The sequence below is a fragment of the Apodemus sylvaticus genome, chromosome 7 (genome assembly GCF_947179515.1).
Source record: "Apodemus sylvaticus chromosome 7, mApoSyl1.1, whole genome shotgun sequence".
NCBI lineage: Eukaryota > Metazoa > Chordata > Mammalia > Rodentia > Muridae > Apodemus > Apodemus sylvaticus.
The window spans coordinates 13135635-13162499 of record NC_067478.1 but is presented as its reverse complement, the minus strand read 5'-3'; the positions used below and the strand labels follow the sequence as shown (position 1 = coordinate 13162499).

Sequence of the window (26865 nt, the reverse complement as noted above, 5' to 3'; positions counted from 1 at the left end):
CTGTGGAAGGGGACCGCTGCCCTTCGGTATTCAGCACCCGGCTCCCGCCTTGATTTAGTCTTAGATCTCGTTCAGCCATTACATTCTCAAAACCGTCTTTCCTAACCATACTGTTTCTTGGGCTTTCCCAACCCTCGTCCACAGTGACTGTGAAACCCCTTGTGCAACAGGCTGACAACAAGGGTATAACCCTGAGGCTGGACATCGAGCTGCCGAACCCAGCCCAGGGATCTTTGATCAGTTAGGCTCCGGATGCACCCCCAGGATCTTAGGGCACTCGGGGTGCTTTCGTAGATCTGGAATCTGAGACCAAGTCCCCGTCAAGGAATCTGAAGTCAAGTTAAGGACCAGAGTGGGTCCAGACGCGAGAACTCAAAGGCGCTAAGAGACAAGGTCTGGCGCCGGGTCAGTCACGTGTCTCATACGTCATCACGCACGGTGTGGGCACGTGACGGCACGGCCGGCGCTACCTCTGCCGTCCATAGGGACACATTCATGGATGGCTACGTCACTGCGCGGCCTGGACGCTGGGCCTGGATCCTTGAGGCGCTGGATCCTAACCTGCTTTGCAGCCCTCCTGTTGAAGCCTCCGCGGCCAAACTTAGGTGAGCCAGGCCCCTCCTTCTCTGTGTCCTTTCTTTCTGGGTCCTCTCCCCTCCAGTCGTGCTCAGGCTGGCTGGTCCTTTCCGCCCCCTGAAACATCTGTGTGCCATCCCCACCTCGCTGTCACCTCTCTTCTGCCACTCCTAGGTTCCTCAGGCCACATCTGTGCCTTGTGACCTCCTGGAGACCACAGGCCTGGGGAGCATCCCTGGCCTGCCCACGCCCAGGCGCCTTCCGCTTTCCGTGGCTCCATCCTCCCAAAAGGATGATATTCTAAACGTTGGGTTTTTTCCCATCACCAGCAGAGTCCATGCCCCTGAGCGCTGTCTTCTCAGACTCCCCTGCCCCACAGCACCCCCCACCCCCAGATCCCTCCAACTCGGACTGCTTCCCGTGTACTCCACAGCCTATTCCGGCCGTGTTCTTCCCCTTACTGTTCCTGGTTCTGTTTGTTTGTTTTACATCTCTGTCTCTCCTTTTTTAATATCCTGTGGCTTCTCCTCCAGCCCCTTCCCCCCCACCTTTTCCCTCTTTTCTTTGGTGGTGGGGTGGGGGGTAAGGTCTCATGAGCCCTAGATAGCCTTGATGTCCTGAACCTCCTAACCTCCTCTCTCCACCTCCTTAGTGCTGGGATCACACACACACTCACACACACACACACACACACACACTCACACACATACACACACGCACACACACACACACCTCTCCTCAGTGCCCACATCAGGCCGCGCAGTCTCATCTCTGACATAAGGGTGTTTCTGAAGGAGCTGTTTGACTCCTTTTCTCTTCCTGCTTCTTTGCTCCCCGGGTGAACTCAGTCACCCTGAGCTGCTCCTCTCCACACATCATCTTTCTCCTCCACCACAGATGTTGGTTTTGCCCTCCAGAGTCTCTGAAATATACTATTGTTGTGTTTCTTCCTGGACAGATTTTTTTAAATCAATATTTTTTCTCTCTCTCTCTCTTTGAGACGTTTCCCAGTATTCTCTCTTCTCAGCTGTCTCTTCCACTGGCCACATCTTCTGGATGCACCCGATGCCTCTGGCCCAGGCCTGTGCCATCTCACATGGTAGACTGGGCAACATGTCTCCAGATAGGGCCTTGTATACTTGTTTCCCAGTCTGTGATTTCAGACTGGGGGACAGCATGGGATTAGGTCCTCTTCCAGGAATGAGTGAATGGACTAGTTGTTGTTGTTGTTGATGATGATGCACCCCTTGACTGCTATCCTGCCTCAAGTTCCTGCCTCACATCTGTCCTTTTCTCCTCAGGTTATAATGAGAACCACACGGAACCAGGTGGGTCAATGGGGCCTCCTCATAGCAGGGAAAAGTATCAGATCCTGGGAAAAATATGTCCTCAAAGTCTCTGCCTGAATAACATTTCTGGTTTGGTAGCGCATGTAGCAGCCAGGACACAACCCTTCTGTTTCCATGGGAATGCAGACCCACTTTGAATTCATCTCAGGCTTTGAGCCTTTCCCACAGTTGCATAACAAGCCTCCTGGGCCGTTGTCCCTTGAGCCCAGATCGCAGGGCTTCCTGTCTTTTCCCTTAGATCCAGGGAGTGCATGGTTGGGGCCACAGGGTTTGCCTTGGGTTGTCAGGCTAAGGTCCGCTACTGACTGCGGGGTTGATTTACTATGTTCTTGCTTCTGTCCAAGCCTCGCTCCTTTCAGTTTTCCCTCTGTAATTCAGTCTCATTTAAAGGAACGCATGCGCGCATACGTGAGTGTGCATATGCGTATGCGCTCGAACACGCAAATGCACGTGGAGACCAAAAGTCAAACTCGGGCGTTGTTCCTCCTGCGCTGCCCATTCTGTTTCTGGAGACAGTCTGCTGCTGGTTGGGAGGTTACTGGTTAGGATAGACGCTCTGGCTAGTGAGCTCCAGCAATCTGCCTGTCTCTCCTCCCTAGCACTGAGATTGCAAGTGTGTACCACTGTGCCCCGCTTCACCCTGTACTGGGGATTGAACTCATGTCTTCCTGCCTGCACACCAAGTACTTTACCAACTGAGCCATCTCCTTAGCCCCTAAAGAATCTTTTTCTTAATTTGGAAATAAAATAGTTTTTATCATTTTTTAAAATGTTCTTTGCAAAACCGTTTGTGTGTGCGTGGTTTGCCTTGTGCCAGGAGAGGGTGCCGAATCCCCTAGACCTAGAGTTACAGATGATTGTCAGTCAGCGTGTTAGTGCTGAGAACCAAACCTGGGTCTCTGGGAGAGCAGCAAGTGCTCTTAACTGCTGAGCAGTCTCTCCAGCTCCTCACTGGCTTTTGAATTTAGGACACCATCAGTTGTGTTAGGACGCTTTCAAGCGTGTTTGTACTTTTGGTTTGCTAGATTATTGCCCGTAACCCACCCTTTCTTTTCATAGATATGCTTTGAGGTTTTTGTGTCCTCTTTTTAAATTTTTTGTTTATATTTTTATTATTTTATCTGTTTATTGGAGACAGAATCTCTCTGCATAGCCCTGGCTAGCCTGTATACACCAGGCTGGCCTTAAACTCACAGAGATCCACTTGTCTCTGACTCCTGAACCCTGGGATTAAAGGCATTTGCCACCACACCCTGCAGCACATTGTACTTTATTTAGAATCTCTGCACCTATGTTCTTTCATTCATTCATTCATTCATTCATTCATTTGTTCATCCATAAACCTTGTCAACTGGTAGACCAGTAGACAAACTAATAACTGCGAGCTCCAGACTACTTAGGGTAAAGACCTCAAATAGAGAAGTTCATAGGATCCTGTGCAAGAAAAGCATTTCTCATCTTGAAATCCCTGTTCTGTTTCTGCATTGTTTTGAGGTTGGGCAGAGGTCTCCTTCTGTGAATCTCAGTCTCCAGCTGAAAGGTCTCTCTGTCTCTTTATCTCTGCAACTGTCATTGTGTGTTAGGTTCGGTTCCCTTGGGGTCCACTGTCCTTTCCCCTCCAGTCTCTTCTCTTTGAAATGTGAAGAAGCCCTTGATATTACAGCCTTGGCAACTCAACCCCAAGGGTGACACGTTCCTGGTCATTCTGATTTTCCTCTCTGTGGACTCTGTACTCTCTTGCTTTGCCTGTTCTGAAGTTTGTGGCACACCCTGGTGGCCAGACAGCTTGGAAGAGAGCCACCATTGGCCCTGGGAAGTGAGCCTTCAGACAGAAAATGAGCATGTGTGTGGAGGAGCCCTCATTGATCGAAGCTGGGTGGTGTCCGCGGCTCACTGCATCCAGAGGTGAGTGTGACCCGTGTAGGTAGGATCTAAAGACCAAGAGCTACTGTGGGCCCGGTCCAGCTCCCTCAGTACCATAGGAACCATGCAGGAGGAGGGAACACTGAAGAGCCAGGCTCAAGATCTCACAAGATCCTCTGACCAAGTTGGTATGGCGCTCCGAGCAACAGAGACTAGATCCTAAACTGGGCAACAGGACAGTCTAGCCCCACCCCCACTCCAGGAGGATATTTATGGGCACTGACACCCACATGCCTTGACTCAATATGACTCTGAATGAGAGGACTGCTATGTCTTTGACCTTGAGAACCCCAGGTTGGATTAACCCAGACTAAGTGGGCTTCAGAGACAGGAAAGGTTCTGGGCGGAGGCGGGTGTGTCGTCGTGGTGTGGGAAATCGATGTCTACCAGGTGGGCTCCCGACTTCCCTGCAGCAACAAAGAATACTCCGTGATGCTGGGTAGCAGCACGCTCCACCCCAACAGCCCCTCCTGGGCCCTGAAGATCCCCGTGGGTGACATCATTATGCATCCCAGGTACTGGGGCCGGAACTTCATCAGAAGCGATGTTGCCCTTCTCTGTCTTGAAACCCCAGTCGCTTTCAACAAGTACGTGCAGCCCATCTGCCTTCCAGAGCACAACTTCAACCTGAAGGTGGGGACGAAATGCTGGGTGACCGGCTGGGGCCATGTTAAGCCGCACCCTTCAGGTAAGTTGGGTGGGGTTGGGGACGCAGCCCCTTTGGGTCTTTACGGCCCTCTCCCTCGTGGTGCCTTTGAAGAGGCTACGGCTGTGGTCTTTCCTCACGTGGTTCACACAGCACTGCAGTAAGGCTAATACTGCTTGGGCTGGCAGGCAGGATCATCTGCCTTCTAGAGAAACTCAAACATTAGGGAGTCACCAAGTCCCCCTCCCTCCCTCCCTCTCTCCACCCTCCCCTCCCTCCCTCCCTCCTTCCCTGGCCACAAATAGAATAGGGCATTGGGGTGAGCAGTACAAAGGCTGACAGAGCAAGTGTTGAAGAAGTCAGGTGTAATCCTGAATTAGGGAGGTAGAGCCAGGAAGTGATGGGTTCAAAGTCAGCCTCAAGTTCATAAGTTTGGTATCAGCCTTGGCCATCAGACTGTTTAAAACAAACCAAGCAAGGCAAAGATCAGGGGATCTGAGCTGAGCTCCGAATAGGTAGATGACTTGATGCCTAGACGTAGCCGTCAGCAGGGGTGAAGGGAACAAGCGCCGTGGAAAGAGAAATCACAGGGTTACCATCCCAAGTTGGAAGTGGCTGTGCTGGGACTCTGTAGCCTTCTGGGTTCCGCAGCAAAGCCTTCCTAGAGAAGAGGCTCCTGAACCAAGGCCCTGCCTGCTGAGGGGCGGGGCGTGCTGTGTCTGCCGGCACCACAGAGAAAGACATCGGGAAGGAAGGTGCCCAAGTGTGGTAGGGTAGAGCTCAGCTGACCTGCAGGCTAGGAAGGTCCACGACCCTGGGCAGAGCCAGGACTGGGCGGAGTGAGGGCTCACAGCGTATCCCTTATGATCCCTACAGCCAAGTTGACACTGACTCCAGAGCTTTGGGAGGCTGCGGTATTCATTATAGACAACAAGAACTGTGACAGTATTCTCCACAAGAAGACCTTCTATCCCCGAGGTATCCCCCTTATCCGGAAGAACATGATCTGTACCACCAATTATGGGGAGGACTTGTGCTACGTGAGTTTCTGGGAGCATTCTGGTAATTCTCTTTCAGGGGAGTGAGTCCTGGGCTGGGCACGTTCCCTGGGGCTTGGCCTCTTTCCCCCTTAGGGTCACCAGGCTCTGCCCTCATCGACTGCTACTGGCTGCAATTCATAAGTGTGATCTCCATCTGAGAGGCCAGGGGTCCCAGCCAGCAGAACCGAGAGGGTGGGCATGGTAGTTTCTTTGGTCCCGGCAGAGCATCCATCAGCCCTTTTTGTCTTCTCCAGGGAGACCCTGGGGGGCCATTGGCTTGTGAAATCGATGGCAGATGGATTCTGGCTGGGATATTCTCATGGGAGAAGGCCTGCGCCAGAGTACCGAATCTAAGCGTATACACCCGCATCACCAAATATACCATATGGATCAAGCAGCAAGTGAGCCGTGGGGCGCTGCCGGGCCCCCGCAGGACCTCCTGGCTTCTTTTCCTGCCCTGGCTGCTGCAGCTCCCAGTGAGCCCCTGACGTCCCCACCCCTTCCTCTTCCTGGTTTGCCTCTGCTGAATGGCACCACGTAGATGACAGAGCACGGTGGCATGCCCGCATGCCACAGGAGTCAGGTGGAAATGGAATGGTCCCTGGAGAATTGGATCCTGCTTTGGCATCCTCGCAGGGAGGGCTGTGGGGGTGACTAGGCCTTGCGTGACTGACCAGGGGAGGGGGATAGCTCAGGAGCAGCAGTTTGGAGTTTAAGACCAAGAGCAGAGATTAAATTTGTGTGAGCATGTGCTGCCTCTCTTCTCTTTTTTTCTGCCCCCTTCCCCTGTTTTTGGGGGGGTGATTCTGGAGGTTCAAGTAGATGGGAGGAGCCCCTAGTTTGGGGCTCATGGTTTCTGCTGTGTTCTGATGCCTTGTGGGTCAGCAGTGGTGGTAATCCACGGCCAGAATTCTAGACTCAGCTGTCTAGCTAGCTTCCTTCCTCCCTTCCCCCCCTCCCTTCCCCTTCCTTCCTTTCTCTTTTCTTTCCTCTCCCTAAACTGATTGTGAAAAGCACAATCTTCCCACTGTAGAGAGTTACAAAACACATCAAAGGCCTGATTGCCCAATCTGAGTGCTTCGTGCATTTGAATTGAAAACACTTGTTGTACAAAGTTTGTGCCACAACTGATTGTTTCCTGCTTGCTGACTGATAGTGTCTTTCAGATCTTGTCAGTACCTCCGACATTTTACACCTGTACAGTCGGTGGGTTTCTGAGAGCCTTACCACACAAAACAGGGTTGCCTATTCATCTTAGGGTTCTGTTTTATACGCTTTGGAGAAGGATCTACGACAGCCATACTTTTGAATAAATTATCGAGTGTATAACAAACAAAACTAAAATAATAAATAGTGTTAGGTAGATGGTCGGATAGTAGGTAGATAGATGATAGATAAATAATAAATGATAGATATAGATAGATGATAGATAAATGTATAGATGATTGATAGATGATAGATAAATAATAGATGATAGACAGTTGATATGGATAGATGATAGATATATATATTTGATAGACAGATGATAGATAGATAGACAGACAGACACCATTGAATCAGGTGTTAAGAACACCCAGCAGAAATTGACTGGGGAAATGCTGCTGAGTTGGCTGCGCCTCCTGTAGAGAGTCCCAGGTAGAGCAGAGTCCCCTCAGGTGAGGTTTCCAAGTAAAAGAACAAATAGTAACAGAGATATCACTATCAAATCCTGCAGTTCCTGCTCCAGGGGACCTGACGCCCTCTCTGGCCTCCTCAGGTACCAGGATCACAGACAGACAGACATGCAGGCAGGCAAAACTACCCATACGTGCACAATACTTTTTTCATAAAATAGAATTTTATTCATTTTCATCACCTGATTACAGATGCGCTTGGTTTTTTATTTTATTATCTTTGTTTTATTGACCACATGCCCTCTTCATTCTCAAAAGAAAGTCTTTTGAAAGATGGGGCTGGAGAGATGGCTCAGCAGCTGAGAGCGCCTGCTGCTGCTGCAGAGGCCCAGGTTTCCCTCCCTGTAACACGTGGCGGCTCACAACTGGCTGTAACTTGGGTTCTGGGGTAGGGGTTACTCACCCTGTTCTGGCCTCTGTGGGTGCTGAACACATGTGACACACACACACACACATACATACACACACATACACACACACACACACATTTTTCAAACACACAAAAAGTAAAATAAATGTTTTTTAAAGAAAGTGTTATTTTTCACTGAGGCAGAGCATTTCTCTCTTTTAAGTTCTCTCTCCACTTTCTCTGCCCTCTCTGTGTCCCTTCTGCTGTGTGGAGAGCATCCAACCACAGGAACTGCCATTTTCTGCATTTTCTACCACCAACCCCTAAGGGAAAAGTTTGATTTGCTTGTTTTTAAACATCACGCAGCAAATGCAACTCCATTTCAGAGGCCTTTTTCATCTGCGTCATGGGATTTTCCACAGAGCCACGTGCAGCCACACTCAGTGCTGGGGAGCCGCTGGGTATGGGTTCTCTGAGGCAGCAGGTGGGCCCTTCCCATGGAGGCTTCCCCACAGCCCCTGTGAAGTCTGCCCTTCGCCGCCTCTGTATTGTTCTAGGGTGAAGCTTGTGTTCTCTGTATATCTGCCTTAACAAATGGTCCCCTACAGAGATCATGTCGGTCCATCCCCCTCTGCAGCCTATAAGAGTGTGTCGCTCTGGGCCTCCAGCACCAGAGCGATAGGGTGACAGGGGGCAGCAGAAGTGGGCTGTAGTCATGGACACTGTGAGGAACACGGGTCCTTGGGGAAAGAAGATATCTCAAGTGGAGAGGTGGGGAGGTGTCCCTCGACACTGTTTATTCTGGTGAAGGATAAAGACTCTGCCTGTAGGTCGCTTCCCCAGCTGCCCCACAGCCAGCGCTCCACCCCTCACCCTCCCCAGGACCTGCTCTCTTTTAAAAATACAGTCCCTGAGGGAAAACGGAAGTCTCCAGTTATAGAGCAGTATACACCATGCAAAGGAGTCGTGTCTTGGTTTCTGTATCACTAGTGGAGGCTGACGTGACCTCTGGGGAGCTCCGTGGGCTAACCATAAGACACTGTTATGAACTTCACCCCTGGTGTTATCCAGGCAACAAGGGACAAGGTCACAGGCTCAGAGATAAGCGTGAGGGCATCATGAAGGCCTTTGCTGAGCCCTGGGCTCGGGAGACATTGTAATGGACCAGGCATGGTTGGTCACAGGCTCAGCTCTGAACCCCCAAAGCTCCACTCCAGGGTGGTTTCCCACAGCCTCCCTCCATGGCCGTGGCAACCAGCCCCTTGAGGCTGCTTCAGAGGGTGAGCCCCTACCCTCGGGCAGAGGCCTGCCTTCTTCAAGCCTAAGTAAACAACCGAGTTCTAGAATCCTTGCACCATGGAGACGCTCCATCTTGTTCTAAGGAGCAGTAAGGGCTGGGCACCTCACCATGGCGTGCGGGTCAGTGGGTCCTCAGGGCCTTCTCTCGCCTCCACTTTCTTCTGCCAGACTTAATAATCTGCCCTATGTGGAAGGTAGGACAGAGACCAGGAGGGATCGGAGAGCCTGGTGTCTGCCTTGGTGGGCCTCATACCTGCAGGGCCTGGGCTGGGTGCATTCTTAGTAGGCTGGTAGGCTGGGTGTGAGCTGTGACCTCTCATGGCCCGTGTGTCCCACTCAGGTTGGCGCCAGCACCAGTTCTCAGGGTGACCACAAACGGACGAGGGAAGAAAAACAGGGAACACATCCATGCTATGAATGAGCTTGTCTGGGAGTCTTAGGACTTGTGACAATGACAGCACTGTCTGAGTGTCCCCTCACCCTACACCAGTTCCCAGATGAGACAGTTTACACCTCAGTGGTGGTTATTGGGGCCTCTGTTTTACACAGGAAACCTGGGTCCAACTTTAGTGCTTTGTGTATGGTAGTAGCAGGACTCAAAAACAAAACAAAACAAAAAACAAAAACAAAGAAACAGCTTCCAATAGATGCTTTGGGATTGAAATATTTGAGTGGCAGAGAATATCCAGCTTCTTCCTGAGAAAGGGAGTTTTTGTGCTAGGAGCCCTGCCTTGAGTCACCTGCTGGCTGTACATTTTGTGCCTCATGGTAGTAACTGGGAACTGGGTACATGCCCCCCAGCTTGGGTACTGTCTTCTTTTATCATGGTGTGACACCTTCGCTCCTGCACTAGTGCGCTGTTGAGTGACCCAACCCTGAACCTCACTGTACTGTCAGGCAGTAGTGATGTTTTCGCGCAGGTTAGGATATACGCAGCTTTAGGCACCAGCAAGGGAGCTTGCTGTAGTGCCTCTGGTGAGGGGGCGGGAGTCAGCTATGACCCTACAGGCATAGAGTCCACAAAGCCAATAATCTTTTGGGTGGCCACCTATGAATGCAAAAAACAGTATCAGGATCCTGATTGTAAGTGGTGGTGCCAGCTTCTAGAATGCCAAGACAGAGTATCAAGGTCTCAAGATTTGAATCCCAGAGTGCCTGCTACAAATGGAAGAGTGACATTGGGACAAGGTTGATCTGCAACACACTGCACACGAAGGGCACAAAGAAACCATCACGGCTGCAGAGATGGCTCAATGGTTAAGAGAGTGCTCTGTTCTTCCAGAGGACCTAGGTTCTGTTCCCAGCACCCACATCTGAGGCAGCTCACTACTACCTATAACTCTAGCTCCAAAGGATCTACTGCATTCACACATACATGCAAACACATTGACACACACACACACACACACACACAGAGAGAGTTAAAAAAAAAATAAAAAATAATAAAACCAACCCATCATGCTCCCTCCTCGGTGCTGATACCTGCTGTTAGCATCTCCTGACTGAACCCCATGAGCCCTGTATAAGGTTTAGAGAAAGACTGGGGTCAGTCCTGTCTTGGACACAAGATCTTGCAAGATCTGTTCTTTGAGACCCAATGATCTTAGAGAGGGTGAGGAACACTGAAGAAAGGCCACCCTAGCCCCCAGAGTTGTCACTGTGGGACTGGTGAAGCTCTTTTTCCAGAACTCTGGCTCTCTCTCTCTCTGGGGTTACTGCTTTATGGGAAAAGAAAGGGCCAACTTCCTAAGCTGTCCCCTGACTACCAACACTGAATGGTCTTGGTTGAGATAGAATGGAATCAGAAACAAAAAGATCTTAGTCACTGTTCTGTTACTGTGACAAAACACCATGCCCAAGGCAAGTTATAAAAGGAAGCATTTGATTGAGGGTTACTTACAGTTTCAGAGGGTTAGACTATGATCATCATGGAGAGACGCATGGCCACAGAAGGCCAGCTTAGTGCTGGAGCAGTAGCTGAGACTCACATTTGATCCTGAAGTAGCAGGCAGAGACTGGGCCTGGTGTGGACTTTAGAAACCTCAAAGCTCACCTCCAGTGACACACTTCCTCCAACAAGGCCACACCTCCTAATCCTTCTCAAACAGTTACTATGGAAAAGGATTCAAATATATGAGCCTTTGAGTGCCATTCTCATTAAAACAACAGCAACAACAAAAACACCACAGTGTCCATAAAGAAGAAACAACAGCAGCAACCGTGGATGGCCATGAGCTTACCATTGTGTATGAGAAAGTCCAGGAATGTGGCTCTCTGGGTAGTGAAGGGGATAAAGGAGACAGGAGACAGGCATGGAGATGGGATGTACACATGAGCTAAGCATCCAGAGAATAGACAGTACTGGGTGAAGACTTAGGGGTCTGTACTGTGACCGTAACCCCTGTGGATGGCCAGTAGTTGAAAGTAAAAACATTCTGCCCACAGGAGCCTATGACAGGGTAACATTTACCTCCGACAGTAGCAGGAGCTGGGGAGTCTAAAGATTTGCCCCATGAGGAGGTTGCTAATGAAGGTAGCAATTGCCTATCCTGGGAGTGGGTACTTATCAGAGAGAGGCTTGGTGGGGTCCTAGACTCCTTTGAGAACATGTCCCTACTGATCTAAAGAACCCCCCCCCACACACACACACCAGATCCCACCGTCGTGTGAGCATGTTCACCTATTCGGGTTCGTGTGTAGGCTGGAGGTTGACATCAAGATGTTTCTCTCAATCACCTCTCCACCATAGTTTTTGAGACAAGGTCTTTCACTGAACCTAGAACTCATCATTTCAGTCATGCTGGCTGCCAGGAGAGGGCTTAGGATCCACCTGTGTTGTCGCACAAGCACTGGGTTACAGGTGTGTCCACTGCCACACCTGCCTGGGAATCTATTAGATCCTCATGCTTGCACAAGACCTAACCCATTTCCCAAACCATCAACCATACCTCCTAAAGATCTAAATACCTCCCTATATCACTTCCTGAGGACCAACTCTATGTATGGACTTTCAGAGGGGGCACACACACATTACATCCACACCATAGTGATTTCCACAAGATAGGACTTATCTGATGTTATCTACTAAGAGATACTAGATATTAGAGTTACCCATCACCCCTCAGCCATCCTCACCACAGTCCCCCAGACTGTAGCTGTTGAGTCCTGACATTGTTCTACGTTGCATGGTATACTGCTGAGGAAATCAGACTGTCACCACAGCTTCTGATGGTGTGATGTAGTCCAGTTCCACCTGTTTGAGGAGCTCAGTGACCATGTGTGATGAAATGTCCCATTTAAACTAAAGAAGACAACAACAATAACAAAAGCTCCCCACATCAAAGATACAACAAACCTCACTCCCACTGTACCTGATGGCACACATCTGTAATCCCAGCACTTGGGAGATAAAGGAAAATCAGGATTATACCATCATCCTTGGTTACTTTGACTGGCTAGCCTGGGCTACATAGACCCTGTATTTAAAATAATAAAAAATAAAAATAAAAAAAAGCAGGGACTGGAAAGATGGTTAATCGGTTGAGATACAGACTTCTTCCAGAAGATCCAGGTTTGATTAGCAGCACCTAAGTCAGGCAGCTCACAACCATCTGTAACTCTAGTTCCAGGGAATCTGATATCCTCTGTGTGTGTGGCACACATAAGATGTGCAGATGTGTATACAAGCAAAACATAAAAAATAGAACGAAATAACAAAAAGGCAAAACTAGTTTAGTACAAAAACTAAAAATCTCAATCTTCTCTCCAGTTCAATGCAAGCTCCTATTCTCCTTTGTTCTTGAGGTCAGGGAGAGGTGGGCAAGTCTCTCTGTTCCCTGGGTATGAACTATGGCTACAGTTGTGTGATAAAGCATCACTGTAAAAAAAAGAAAAAAACAGAAAAGGAAAGAAAAAGAAAAGGAGAGAGAGAGAGAGAGAGAGAGAGAGAGAGAGAGAGAGCGAGAGCAGGCAGTGGTGGCATACACTTTTACCCGTGGGAGGCAGAGGCAGGTGGATCTCTGTGAGTTTGAGGACAGCCTGGTCTACAAAGTTTCAGGACAGCCAGGGCCACACAGAGAAGCCTGGTCTCATAAAATAAAATAAAATAAAATAAAATAAAATTACTGCCCATGTATTTTTAGATACAACCAACAGGAATCCTGGGCACGAGGCCCCAACGCTTGCTCTGAGCTGATGACCTCACCCCTCTGGTGATTCTCTCCTCTTTTTCCGAGTCATCCGTACAAACGATGGGCAAGAATGATGGGCAGTCCTGGGGTGACTGCTCATAACCATAACAAGTGTCAGAGAGTTGGCTGGACTCTACTGTTTAAGGGACTTTCCTTATAGCTGGGGCCTCGGGGCCTGTGGTTGCCAGTTTTGAAGTAGTAACTTCAGTCCCTCCCCGCTTATGCGAATGGCAGGGACTGCTTGGGCTGGAAGATGCTGTGGCAGTCTGCCATGGCCCAAGGGCTACCCTTTGCATCCCTCTCTCCGTTCTTTCCTCAGGACCCTGGTTCTGGTCCTGTGGTCAGACCAACATCTCCTGCAAGGTGGTGGACGGGAAGGTGGTGGAGGTGGGCAAGTGGCCGTGGCAGGTGAGCATTCTTTTCCTGGGGATGTACGTCTGCAGCGGCTCCCTCATCCACCACCACTGGGTCCTCACCGCTGCACACTGCTTACAAAGGTCAGCCCCGGGGCATCCTCATGGGGGGCGGCTTGGCTCTCAGGCCTTGGTGGGGTGGGGGGTTGGGACAGTGGGGATGGGTCTTGGTGAATCTGGGGATTTGGGACTGGAGGACATTACCTGAGGTAGCCTATCACTCAGGATCATACTGCTAGTGATCCGCCTCTTCTCTGGGCCTGCAGATCCAAGAACCCGGCTAACTACACTGTGAAGGTGGGGGTGCAGACCCTCCCAGACAACAGCTCCTCGGAGCTCCTGGTCACCGGCATTGTGATTCACGAGAACTTCATCAATCACATGTCTCACGACATCGCCATCCTGAAGCTCAAGTATCCCGTCACCTGGTCCCCCCTCATCCAGCCCATCTGTCTCCCCTCGATCAATTTCAAGCCAAGCATTGGCACCATGTGCTGGGTTATCGGGTGGGGACTCGAAAAGGTCAAAGGTGAGTGCGGTAGAGCAGAGGTCTCCAGACGCCTGTCTCTGCAGAACACGGGTCACGGGGTCACTCATTTCTTCATTCAGTCTATCACCCGCAAGCATTTCCTGAGCCCAAAGATACACTCGGCGTTCAAGGATAAGAGAGACAAGTAGCCTGTGAGGACCTTAGCTTTCAAAGTTAAAATGTGTGTGTCTGTGTGTGTGTGTGTGTGTGTGTGTGTGTGTGTGCCTGTGCTAACATATATGTGCCATAGTGTGCACTTGAAGGTCAGAGGACAACTTTCAAGGAGTTGGGTCTCTCTTTCTACGAACATGGGTCCTAGGACCAAGCTCAGTTCATCAGGCTTAATGTACTTGCTAAGCTTATCTCACCAACCTTCAGAGCCAAGTTAGATTAGATCCTGTGTGAAGTCCTTAGCCTGCCACGTAGTAGGAAATAAAATCTTTGGCTCTTCGTAGGGGATCTGCATTGGCAGACATGATGAGGCATGGAGGTGGCCTCTCTAGTCAGTATGGACCCATAATTCTCAGAGATGCAGCCCTGTTGGTGTTGCTTGGAGTCCTAGCAACCATTCACCAAGCAGCCAGAGCCATATCTAGCCTTCTAGGGTCTTGCCTTCCCTAGGAGCAGCGAACCAATGCTTGTTCTCACAGATCCAGAATTGTTGGGAAAATATCTCCTTGTTCTCACTTGATACTTGTCTTTCACCACAACGCCCTAGGAGACTTTTGCTTCACTTGTTTTGTTTTAGTTTAGTTTATTGGTGGTGGTATTGGTTGGTTTGTTGGTTGGTTTGTTGGTTTGTTGGTTGATTGGTTGGTTGGTTGGTTGGTTTTTGAGGCAAGGTTTCTCTACATAGCTTTAGTTATCCTGGAACTCATTATGTAGACCAGGCTGGCCCAAACTCACAGAGATCCATCTGCTTCTTCCGTCCACGTGTTGGGATTAAAGGCGTGTACCATCCTTGGTTCGTGTCTTAATTTTCTCAATGAATGGGAACAGTTTTGAGAGTCAGGCATCTTTGTGAATGAACATCTCAGAACATGACCTCATGCACAACTGTGAATGACTCTGAGTTAGAAATAGGTTCTAAAGTTGAAGTCATAACTAGATCTTTCTCTCCATAGGGACTCCAAAGACTCCCTATAGTGTCCAGGGCTTGGCTGTCAGGATTGTGAACAATGAAATCTGCAATCATCGGTACCAGTTCCTCCTGCTGAAGAACCAGAAGAAGTTCATTGGGAACGACATGTTGTGTACAAGCTCAGAATGGGGCCTGGACACTTGTCAGGTGTGGACTGTGTAGACAGGGTGGGGAGCAGGCAGTGTGGGGGTCATACTGAGGCAAGGACCCTCTGCATAGCCCTGGCCGTCCTGGAATTCACTATGTAGGTGAGGCTAGTCACAAACCCACAGAGATCCCCTGCCTCTGCCTTCCAAGTGCTGGGCTTAAATGCGTACAGCACCCTCGGCTCTTGTCTTAACTTTCCTTTGCATGTGGCCATCAGAGATGCAGTACAGAAGTCTGAGCTTTCAGTGTGGGGGTGGAGGAGAGAAGGAGTTGTGTTAGCTAGTTATCTATGACTGTGCTAAAACACCATGACCAGAGCAACTTATAGAAGAGTTTATTGGGGGTTTATGGTTCTAGAAAGATGATAGTCTATCACCATCACAACAGGGAACATGGCAGTACTCAGGCAGGCCTGTCTCTGGAGCAGCTACGCAGCATTCACATCTAAAATCACAAACAGGAAGCAGAGAACAATCTGGAGATGGCTGGAGGCTTTTAGAGCCTCAGTGCCTACCCCTGTAACACTCCAGCAAGCCCACACCTCCAATCCTTCCAAAGGAAGGATTCAAACATAAACTTATGGGGACCATTCTCAATCAAACCATTACAGGGGTTAAAAAAAATTCTGCCCCTGCCCATAGACAGTTCCTTGTTTATTTTTTATTTTTGTTGTTTATAGAGGATCTTACTATGTGGCCCTGACAGGCCTGGAACTCACTATTTAGACCAGGCGGACTTGCCTTGAACTCACAGGTCTACCTGCCTCTGCATGCTGGAGTGGTGGGATCAAAGTCTGGAGCTACCACGCCCAGTTCTGTAGCCATCTTAATGCTCCTGACTATTAGCCACATGCCTGCGGATCTGGGTCAGGCCCTGGCAAACAGTTTTGCAAACATAGTATTGTATTCTATAAGCTTTAGCCTCTGTGTCTTCCAGTCAGTGATGTTTTTAAGATGCATCTTTTTCTTATTTAAAATACTTTATTTTATGCGTGTAGGTGTTTTGCCTGCATATATGTCTGTGTACTGTGTGCTTGCCTAGTGCTTGTAAAGCTCAGAAGAGGGCATTAGATCCCCTGGAAGTGGTGTTACAGGTGGTTGTGGGCACTGGGAACTGAATCTGGGTCCTCTGCAAGAGCAACAAGTGCTCTTAACTTCTGAGCCCTCTCCCCAGTCACCGGACTCATGTTTTCTTGAGAACATGTTTTAATTTTTCTCTTAAGTCCCGATGGTCCTGAATTTAAAAGACAGAGCTCCTTTAGAAGATAAGTTCTTTATATGGAAACATACTATGTTTACAAGTAAAAGGATAAGTATCTCTTGGACCAAAGGTTTATATGCTCAGAAGTATGTAAGTAAAAAGTAGTTTTAATACTTGACAGAATGCCTGAGAAAAGAAACAAATGCATGTGTTTCTTTTGATGTACCAAAAGACTATGGGAAGTTTACCCCCAAGTCTAAGTGGAGTGACAATGTAGGTTTTGTCTTTAACTTAGCTGCTAATATACTCTAAAATAACAGTATCTAAATTCCCTTACATTCTAGAAAAGCAACTAGTTGGGTTTAATTTATTTGCATCCAACAAACACTGCTGGACTCTAGGGTAGAGTCAGGCCCAGAGATGCTTAGAGTTGGCTCAGCAGTTGTGTTGTCAAGTAGATTTAATCTCAATCAGTGGCTTCTGCCCTTCCTTTGATCATTCAGTTCCCAGATAAAAGACACACAACCTTTATATTTCTAAGAAGTCGTGATCAGCACTAAAGCTGGCCAGATGTCTACCCTCTATGCTATGGGAATCCACTTCCCCAGTTGTAACCCTGAGTTATTACTGTTCCACCTTGGCTGCTTTTAACTCAATTGACCAGCCTGCGTGGCCATGATCTTAAGATTCTTACCCCCTGACATCTCCTCTCTCCACCTTCCTCTCCTTCCTTGTGGTCTCCTCAGACTCCAAGCCCAGAAACCCCCAAGCCCACCTATGTCTCTTCTGCCCAGCTATTGACTGTCAGCATCTTTATTTAACCAATACTTTTAATCTAGGGTACAAGGTTGCATTGTACAGTCGGATTCTCTCATTCCTGGGAGCAACCAGGCCTTGGGGGCCAGGATTTATCATCACACTACACATCAAAAGACCAGCCCTCAACACACTTGCTCTTGGGGAGGACCCCAGTTTGATTCTCAGCTCCCACTAGTGGCTTATAACCATAATCCAGTTCTAGGGGATCTGGCACCCACTTGTGACCCCTGGGAGCACCAGGCACACGTGCACTGCACAAACATGTGTGCAAGCAAAACACTCATGCACATAAAAGAAAATAAATTGATTTTTTTTAAAGGTGTTCAGAGAAAGTCACTCCCTTTGTTAAGTTTGAGCATGAGAACTGCACATGCTTCACTTGGAAAGTAATTTGTTCATGTTTTTGGAACATTTGCAGTAACAGAAAGTACTTCTTTGAAGGCTGGATTGAAGACAAGGACATAGACATGTTTTCTACTGAGAGATTGTTCTTAGACACTACTTTAAGTTATTTTACATATAGTTATTGGATTAATCAGACTTCCTGTCAGTCTTCAACACTAAAGGTTTTTTTTTTAGATTTATTTATTTTATGTAAATGAGAAATGAGTACACTATAGCTGTCTTCAGACACTCCGGAAGAAGGCATCGATCCTATTACAGATGGTTGTGAGCCACCATGTGGTTGCTGGGAATTGAACTCAGGACTTCTGTAAGAGCAGTTAGTACTCTTAACCACTGAGCCATCTCTCCAGACCTAAAGCTTTTAACTACATTTGCTTATTTGTTTGTTTGTTTATTTATTTATTTATTTGCGTGTTGGGACGTGGGGGTGTGCACTGACGGACGCTATCTATGCACAGAGAGCAACTTGTGAGAGTTGGTTCTCTTCCTCCACTGTGAGGGCTCCGTGGATTGAGCTCAGGTCACCAGGCTTGGTTGCAAGTCCCTTGACCCCAATGGCACTCCATCCCTTTTTGAAGTTTAAATAATTCCCATTTCCTTAGAAATCATTCACCTCAACCAGAATTTAAATCCACAAAATAGAAGTTGTAGACAGTCTTAAGGTTCTGGGAGAGAACATTTTTCTCTGGGTAGAGGTTCTCTTCTCTATTTTCATTTAAACCACAGGGTAATTGTATCTGCGCCCCACCCCTACCCCCACCCCCAGCTTCATTCCACAAGTTAACGATTTCTTTGCTTTTAAATACTTGAATTATCCTTACTAATTCTTTTTCAAGTATTTTGAACCTAACATTCAGTGACAAATACTCACACACACACACACACACACACACACACACACACTTTCCTGATTCATAAAAGTTTCAAATGTTATGGGTTCCCCCCACCCCCTTTTCCTTATGCTAGTGTTACAACTCAGGAACCTGCGCACCCTAGGTGAATGCTCTGTCCCCGGGCAGCAAGAAGCCCATAAAGAGAATTTTCTTTAAATACCCAGACCCCCACTGTTACCAGTTTGCCACTGTCAGCTTCTTCTGGATGTGCCTGTCTGTGCACACGTGCAGAGGCACTGGTCAAAGCGCTTAAGATCTCCCTCTCTAAGCAAGACTGCGGCAAGATCAGCAAGTGTACTTTGGAGACGCAGGATGGCTCAGTGGTCAGAGAACTAACTAGCAGACTGCCGATGGAGAGGCCACTGTGGTCCCAAGCCCAGACCTTAGTGCAGACTTTCCATGTCACAGAATAGGTTCATTCTTAGGTCTCATCCATGAGGACAAGAAAGACCTAATCTAGCAAACACTGCTGCTGCTTGACGCCTCCTGCCCCCTCCCCGCCCCCACTGCAGGACACCTCCGGGAGCTCCCTGGTCTGCCAGATGAACAAGACCTGGGTCCAGATGGGCGTGGTGAGCTGGAACTTCGGCTGTGGCCGTCGTCAGTTCCCAAGCATCTACACCAGCACCTCCCACTTTACCCAGTGGATCAAGAGACAGATCGGCGACCTGAAGTTTGCCAGCATGGCTGTCCCCTCTTTCCTGAGCCCGTTCATCCTCACTGGCTACATTCTGCTGGTATCCCTGGGCTCCCTGTGGCTCTTGTGAGCTGGGTTTCCATAACAGCCGCTCCCAGAGGCTGCTTCTCCCTCCTCTCTGCTCCGCCCTCAGACGACATGGACACCGGAGGCTGAACAGGACATCAGGACAGAGGGACTTTGGGGAAGGGTCCTTGACCCAGTGTGGGTTTTGTTCCCCAGTTGTTCAATGAAGATGCTCTTGAACCTTTTGAACCATCTGAAGTGATCATGTTCTTGACTTCGACCAAACCCCTTTAGAACACCTCCCTCATAAAACTTGGCTGTTTCTCAGGCGGAGCCTTCTCTTACTCCACATCTGTCATAGGTGCGTTGTGTGATCCTGGGCGTTGTTCCCTTGTTTCCTTTAGAATTTCCTCTTTTTTTAAAAAATGACAATTACGTGTGTGCATGCGCACATGAGTGCGGGTGCCTGTGGAGGCAAGATTGGCAGATTTCCCCAAGGGCTGGAGTTGCAAGTGGTTGTGGGAATCAAACTCGGGTCTTCTGAAAGAGCAGCGCACACTCCTAACCACTGGCCGTCTCTCAGCCCGTGGCTTTCCCTCTTGCTGACTGGGGCTTGAAGTCCCTGCTCTGTGAACCTAGCACTGCCTCTGCTCCCATATTCCCAAGGCCCTCTCCCTGTCTTTCCTCAGCCCTCCTGTAGGAACTAGCTTCTTTCTAGGAGACTTCCCAAGGTCAGAGGAGAGACTTGACTCAGCTGAGTTCTGCTGCCTTCCTGTCTCTGCCAATCCCTAACTTTCCCGTGAGGGGTCTCCAGATCCCAGCCAGGTCCTCCTCTGTCTGTGGCAGATGTGGGTCCCTGCTTGGAGACTGTGAAGTGTCTGCATCCGGGGCTCCTGGTGTGCTTCAGTGTCCTCCACAGTGACCTTGGGTCTGCTGGCTAAGAGTAACAGTTCCCCTTTCCCCATCGGGAGGCAGAAATGTGGCAGCAGGGTTTGCTTTTGTTCCTGGGATAGGAGCATTAAATTGTCTGCTCAGGTGTTTCTCCCAAGAACCAAGGCCTTGAAAAGAAGTGAGAATGTCACTTTGTCTATTAGACTAAAAATTTCCTATATCCTTGCACCAAGGCTCCTAGGATAGTCTATATTACTTTTTAAATGTATTAACTATGTTGCTGAATCATTAACATGTCCCTCAAAAGCCCAAACACAGCGAGCTTCAGCCCTTTCTCTCTCTCTCTGTCTCTCTCTCTCTCTCTTTGATTTTTTTTTTTTCCGAGACAGGGTTTCTCTGTGTAGCCCTGGCTGTCCTGGAATTCACTCTGTAGACCAGGCTGGCCTCGAACTCAGAAATCCACCTGCCTCTGCCTCCCAGTCTATCATCCCAGCACTTGGGAGGCCAAGCAGAATTGCCATGAGTTCGGAACCAGCCTGGGCTCCATGGTGAGACCCTAAGGAGCACATTCCTTTGCTTTCTCAATGCCCTGGGACACGGGCCTGCCTGCGCTGTTAGCATTCGAGGGAGGCCCGGGCGCCCGCAGACGGAGGGAGAGGCACTGACACGTCGGGGCTGCGCTGCCGGTGCAGGGAGCAGGGAGCTTAGACGTGCGCTGCTGCGGTGAGGCAAAGCGGCCCAGAGGAAGGGCCCACGCGTCTGCGGTCTGAGGAACGACAGACGCGAGGCCGCCGGTCCCTGCGCGCCTCGGGCGGAGCGCCCCCGCCGAGGGCATCCAGGGGGCGCCACGCGGGCTGCGCAGCACAGCACCACGAGGCGCCCGATGGAGGGCGCCATTGTGGGGGAACCGAGCGGCGCGATGGAGCCCTGGTGCGGGGCAGGGGTGCGTGGGCCGGGCCCTCAGGGTCCCCGCGTGCCGGGGGCGTCCCGCACGCGCACCCGCGCCCGCGCCCTTCTGCTGCTGCTGCTCCTGCTGCTGCTGCTCCTGCCTCGGCGGCCGGCAGGTGAGCCGTCCGCGCCCTCCGTCCCGCCGTCCCGCCGTCCCGCCGTCCCGCCATCCCCGCCCCGCGCGCCCTCCCCGGCTCGCCCGCCCGCCCGCCCGCCCGCGGCCGCCTCTGACCCGCCCGCCCGCCCGCCCGCGACCCTCCCTCCACAGGCTGCTCGGCCGCAGGAGAAGCCCCGGGGTCGTCGTCCACCACCGTCCCGACCGGCCCTCGAGCCTCCTGCGCCTCCACAGGCGGCTGCCCCGCGGGCAGGCTTCGCCTTCCTCGGCAGGACCACACCTCAGAGACCACGGCCGCGACGGCGACGATGGCGGCGAAGGCCACGCCGCCACCCAACTCAGACACCACCTCAGAGATCACGACTCCACTGAAAACGATCGAGGCTCTGGGCCTGGTGGACACTGCTCAGGCCGCCCCTGGGACGAAAGCCAGCAGCCTCCCCTGTGAGTCCGGGCAGTTGAGGTCAGGGCGCTCTTAGGGATTTTCTGACCTCTGAGGGTAGCAAGGACCCAAAGGAAGAGATGGGAGGCAACGCCCTGTACACGCGTGTCTTGAGCATGAAGCCTGGGCCAGGCCGTGGGCCCACCCTCAAGGTCGTTTGCCTACAGGTCTTCCATCCTGGTGAGGTAAACAGGGGTCAGGCTGAGGAAAGTCTAGCTAAGGCAGGGAATGGCGAGTTTGGGGGTGGCGTCCGGGTACCCAGAGCTGACTGCTGGCCAGATGCCTCTCTGGCAGCCGCAGGCCCTCCTTTGACCTGGCTTGCCCCTGTCTCAGGTTCTCACCCCAGAACCCACAGCCTAACTCCATGTGAGGCTTCTTGTGGGGGTCTTCAGAGCGCACCTGGTGTTTTAATTTCCTTGCTGTTGGTGTGATAAAGCCACTTGGAGCAGGGACTTTATTTCGCTTACATGGCCAGGTCACAGTCCATCACTGAGGTAAGCCAGGGCAAGAAACTGTAGCGTGATGTGTGGAGGAAGACTCCTTGCTGTCACGCTCAGTCATAGGATCAAGCTTAGCTTGTTTCCTCCTATAGCTTAGGCCCGTGGTGCCACTCCACAGAGGGCTGGGCTGTGCGGCATCAATTAATAATCAGAACAACCCTCGCTCACCCCCAATGAATTACTCATAGGCCAATCTCATTAGACAATTTATCAGTGTAAGCTTTTCTGTCAGATGTGTCAAGTTGGCAATTAAACCTAAGCAGTGCACCAGTATACTTTTCCATAAACAGTGGTCTGTGGTTAAGACCCACATAAGAGATAGTTATAATCCTAGGAATCAACGCAGCCACTTTAACTGCCTCAAAGAGTCTAGCAGGGGACATCTGGGCACTGTGTGGTGCGTGCTGAGTGTCCCTTCGCTGAGTATCTTTTTAAAATGCTGTGATGGGCAGGGGAGGTGATGACTCAGTGGGTAAGAGAGCTCTTACCATGCAAACAGGAGGGCCTGAGTTAAAACCCCAGGGCCTATGTAAAAAAACTCCAGTAACCCCAGCACTTTGGGGGTAGGAGTAGGGGAATAGGGGACAGAGACAGGAGATTGCTGGGACCCCAGCATTCTGCTGAGGAAGCTGCCAGTCTAGCTTCTGGTTCAGTGAGAGACTGTATCAAGAGACTACAGCAAGGACGGTGGAAATCCTCCTGTGGCCTCCACGTGCACACGGGAGCGTGTGGGAATGACAAAGTGTGACACATGAATAACACCAGGCCCTGAATCCCATCCCAGCACTACAAGTGAACACATAAGTACATACAACATATGTAAACATGCTAGCCACGGCCCACTGACTTGGTTTCACAATCCACTGATTTGTTTAGAACACACTTGAGTGGAAGTAACTGGGCAGCTAGATATGGTTATCTTCATTTTCCTTTATTTTATTTTTGTGCATATAGTGCTTTGCCTGAATGCATGTATCTGTGCTACCTATGTCTCTGGTGCCTCTAGAGGCCAGAGGAGGCCACCATATTCCCCAAAACTGGAGCTGTGGATGGTTGTGAGCCACCACGTGCATGCTGGGAACCCAACTCTTATGCTGTGCTTGGGGAAAGCAGCTACTGCTTCTCTTTTCTTTTGTTATCTTTCTTTCTTTCTTTCTTTCTTTCTTTCTTTCTTTCTTTCTTTCTTTCTTTCTTTCTTTCCTTCCTTCCTTCCTTCCTTCCTTCCTTCCTTCCTTCCTTCCTTCCTTCCTTTCTTCCTTCTTTCTTTCTTTCTTTTTTTTTTCCGAAACAGGGTTTCCCTTTGTAGCTCTGGCTGTCCTGAAACTCACTCTGTAGACCAAGCTGGCTTTAAACTCAGAAATCCACCTGCCTCTGCCTCCCAAGTGCTGGGATTAAAGGTGGTCTCTAATACTCCCCCCACCCAGTGCAGCCAGTGCTCTTAGTGACTGAACCATCTCTCTAGCCCCCTTCTTCAGTTTTCACAACTTTTTTCCATAGTGCCCTTAGCAGTTGGCACTCCCCTCTGCAGGAGAGTATATCACCAGCATTTGATTTCACAGATACTAAACTGTTGTCAGGCAGGTGTGTGATACAGTTTAAGGCTGGATATCCCGAGTCCCAAGGGGGCCAGGCAAACTTCCATGGCTTTTACTACATTTCCTCTTTGGGGTGTGCCTGCTCCCTCATACAGTCTATTTTACTGTTGGGTCATCTCTCTTTATCTCCATGAATCGCAAGAGGGGGTTCCCAGAGAAGGGGCAGGGATCCACATTGGGTTAAATAAGGAGGAACATCCTGCAACCAGATAGAAAGACAGGTGCATTTGTGAAGGGTCTGACTGAAGCTTGTTATCAGAGGGCTTCGGGGCCCAAGCTGTAGGAACAAGGAAATCTGAATAGTGCTCAGGCTTTTATAGGCAGAGGCTGTCCATTGGTGGATGCCGTCATTTCATAGCAACCATAGAAAAGGTTGGGTGGTAGCTAGCTACAGGTGAGTGGCTGGAGAGGGTGGAGAGGGTGGAGAGGCTGGGGGAAGGAGGGTCCCAAGATGTGGGTGGGCTGGCCCATCCTTCATCAGACTGTTTTTTTCCTCTTTAGTCTGTGGCTCCTCCCACGAGCCAGACCCTACCCTCAGGGACCCAGAAGCCATGACCCGGCGGTGGCCTTGGATGGTGAGCGTGCAGGCTAACAACTCACACGTCTGTGCCGGCATCCTGATCGCTTCCCAGTGGGTGCTGACCGTGGCCCATTGCTTGAGCCAGTAAGTTGGGGGGGCCTAGGAGGGTGGGGCGGAAAGACATGTGAAGGCATGTGCTCATGGAAGGTGGCTTGAGATTCAGGCCATGGTCATCACAGAGGGACTCTAACACCGACCGAGGTGAAACATAGGGGAAAAACTCAGATTCTGATTTGGGAAACAGAGACCGTATCCCAAGACTCCTCCCTACATGTACATCCCTGAGTAGGTCAGGGCCATTTCTCTGAATCTCCATTTTTCTCCTCCACACAACGAAGAGGACCGCACCATGTGTGCAGGACTCTATCCTAAGGAATAGACTCAGGGGGGCTTGAAGCAGGAGGTGGCCTACCTGGATTTGCTTAAAGGACCACAGTGGTATGGAGGGCAGGGTTGGGGGCTGAGGCAGGAGCCTGGAGCTGATGGGATACACCCCCATCCCATTCGCATAGGAACAACGTTAACTACACAGTGAGGGTGGGGAGCCCCTGGATCAATCAGACAACAGGAACCAGCTCCGATGTGCCAGTACATCAGATTATCATAAACAGCGGCTACCAACCCAGGCGGTACTGGTCTTGGGTTGGCCGGGCCCATGACATTGGCCTCCTCAAACTCAAGTGGGGGCTCAAGTACAGCAAATACGTGTGGCCCATCTGCCTGCCTGGCCTGGAGTATGTGGTGGAGGACAGCTCTCTCTGCACAGTGACAGGCTGGGGATATCCCAAGGCTAATGGTGAGTCAGAGCCCCGCCTCCCATCCCTAGGGTGCATTGTGGGAAGAGAGGACTTGGGTGTGGCTGGCCCTGAGAGTCCTTGCAGGCACTTGGAAGAGAACTAGCAGAGCCAAGAGGCCAGTGGGCGTGGATTATGTTTCCGCACCTCTATGGGGACAACCTTGGGACCTGCTGGCCCAGTGAAGGGGAAATAGCCCAGATATGGAGACCTTTCTGTGGTCACTATGCAAAGGAGATGACTGGTGGCTAAACCTAACTGGGAACCTGTCCCACAGGCATATGGCCCCAGTTCCAATCCCTCCAGGAGAAGGAAGTCTCTATCCTCAACAGCAAGAAATGCGAGCATTTCTACCACAAGTTCTCCAAAATCCCCTCTCTGGTTCGGATCATCAACCCTCAGATGATCTGTGCCTCGGACAACAACAGGGAGAAGTTCTGCTATGTGAGGACCACTGTTCCTTGCTCACTTGTCCCAAGGGGTGGCGGGGTGCGAGGCAGAGCTGACAGCTGTGGAAAGGGGAGGGAGGGAGGATGACAAACATAAGCAGGGATGGGGTTGGGAAAGGCTGGAGGGGGACCAGCGAGGGGGTGGGCTGGATAGGATGGGGACGAGCCTGGGAGGGAGCTGGGTGTGGATCTGTGAGTGCTGATGGAGTGTCCTGTGGGGAGGAACTGTCAGCTTTGTTCATACTGGGGGGACAAGGGAAGAACCTGGTGGGGAGCATCCCTGCTGGGGTTCCTGAGTCAGATCATGCCCCTCAGCCATGGCTTTACCTCCCTGGGCTTTTTAACTCCCCCCCCCCCCCACCTTTACAGGAGTCAACTGGTGAGCCCCTGGTCTGCTCCTCCGATGGCACATGGTACCTGGTGGGGATGATGAGCTGGGGGCCAGGCTGCAAGAAGAGCGAGGCCCCGCCCATCTTCCTGCAGGTCTCCCACTACCAGCCGTGGATCTGGGACCGCCTCAGCGGGGAGCCCCTGGCCCCTACAGCCCCGTCCAGGAGCTTGCTTCTGGCTTTCCTTCTGCTCCTCATCCTTCTGGGCACTCTGTGACACTGCCCTGTCTCTCCTTCCTTCCCCTCCTCCTGAGTGCTGCTGAGGGGGTGGCGCTCCGCCAGCGGGGAGTGGGGGCTAGCAGAGATTAAACACGTCTTTTTCCTATGTCTCCTCCTTTCTGAGCCCGCTCTAGTGGGAAGCAGGAATACCCGATGGGATAGGCACTTATACTGAAGAGTGGGGGGGCCTCTAAAGGTTTGGGGTGACTCCTACAGAAAGCAGAGGGTGTGAAGGGGCAGCGGAAAGGTTAGGATGGGCGACCCAGGCTGATGCTGGGGCTGTTGGAACCCCTTCCCAGACCCCTAGATGGAGAGTGACATGTTCCTGCTGTGAGACTTGAGTGGGAATTGGATTCTCCCTGGTCTTGACTGCCTTTTGGCCAGTACCTGGAACTCTCCAGAATGTTGTCTCCCAAGCTCCATAGAGTACTATGACCGACTAGTCTGGAGCCTGGAGGTTGAGGAACACAAACAACCCAGTAGAGTAGACACTTCCCACAGGCTGTGCCAGCGGCTGCTCTGAGTGGCCTCCAGTGGCCTCAGCCTCCCTGGGTTTCCACTGCCTTGCCATACAGAAGCTTCTGGTGTGTCATGAGACAAGCCCATGGCCTGGACAGCCAACGGTGTCTACCTAGATAGGGCGCTCTA

The 26865-nt window shown here is 50.7% G+C and overlaps 3 protein-coding genes across 4 annotated transcripts; all 3 read left to right on the top strand.

Annotated features, from left to right (window-relative positions):
* Positions 1–448: 448 nt before the first annotated feature.
* Positions 449–6284, top strand: LOC127689584 (inactive serine protease 45). 2 transcript variants are annotated; one of them, XM_052189275.1, is made up of 6 exons: positions 449–605; positions 1878–1904; positions 3683–3830; positions 4364–4536; positions 5371–5534; positions 5789–6284. In XM_052189275.1, the coding sequence occupies exons 1-6, from the start codon at positions 500–502 to the stop codon at positions 6020–6022; spliced, it is 852 nt and encodes a 283-aa protein (XP_052045235.1). In that variant the 5' UTR covers positions 449–499; the 3' UTR covers positions 6023–6284. The 2 variants fall into 2 exon arrangements, with proteins under 2 accessions (XP_052045235.1, XP_052045234.1); XM_052189274.1 differs by having other exon boundaries at positions 4262–4536.
* A 2680-nt stretch (positions 6285–8964) lies between these two features.
* LOC127690218 (serine protease 46) lies at positions 8965–19359 on the top strand. The gene is made up of 5 exons (XM_052189762.1): positions 8965–9049; positions 13365–13542; positions 13725–13987; positions 15112–15275; positions 19105–19359. The coding sequence occupies exons 1-5, from the start codon at positions 8965–8967 to the stop codon at positions 19357–19359; spliced, it is 945 nt and encodes a 314-aa protein (XP_052045722.1).
* A 1746-nt stretch (positions 19360–21105) lies between these two features.
* Positions 21106–26215, top strand: Prss50 (serine protease 50). The gene is made up of 6 exons (XM_052189272.1): positions 21106–21250; positions 21403–21693; positions 24288–24450; positions 24879–25162; positions 25438–25604; positions 25979–26215. The coding sequence occupies exons 1-6, from the start codon at positions 21106–21108 to the stop codon at positions 26213–26215; spliced, it is 1287 nt and encodes a 428-aa protein (XP_052045232.1).
* The last annotated feature ends 650 nt before the right edge of the window (positions 26216–26865 follow it).

Coding starts and splice junctions, on each gene's coding strand:
- Prss50 (XM_052189272.1), top strand. CDS start 21,106: ATGGAGCCCTGGTGCGGGGCAGGGGTGCGTGGGCCGGGCCCTCAGGGT. Junction 24,451..24,878: donor GTGGCCCATTGCTTGAGCCA/GTAAGTTGGGGG, acceptor CCATTCGCATAG/GAACAACGTTAACTACACAG. Junction 25,163..25,437: donor GGGATATCCCAAGGCTAATG/GTGAGTCAGAGC, acceptor CCTGTCCCACAG/GCATATGGCCCCAGTTCCAA.
- LOC127689584 (XM_052189274.1), top strand. CDS start 500: ATGGCTACGTCACTGCGCGGCCTGGACGCTGGGCCTGGATCCTTGAGG. Junction 606..1,877: donor GCCTCCGCGGCCAAACTTAG/GTGAGCCAGGCC, acceptor TTTTCTCCTCAG/GTTATAATGAGAACCACACG. Junction 4,537..5,370: donor TGTTAAGCCGCACCCTTCAG/GTAAGTTGGGTG, acceptor TGATCCCTACAG/CCAAGTTGACACTGACTCCA.
- LOC127690218 (XM_052189762.1), top strand. CDS start 8,965: ATGGCGTGCGGGTCAGTGGGTCCTCAGGGCCTTCTCTCGCCTCCACTT. Junction 13,988..15,111: donor GGGACTCGAAAAGGTCAAAG/GTGAGTGCGGTA, acceptor TTCTCTCCATAG/GGACTCCAAAGACTCCCTAT. Junction 15,276..19,104: donor GGGGCCTGGACACTTGTCAG/GTGTGGACTGTG, acceptor CCCCCACTGCAG/GACACCTCCGGGAGCTCCCT.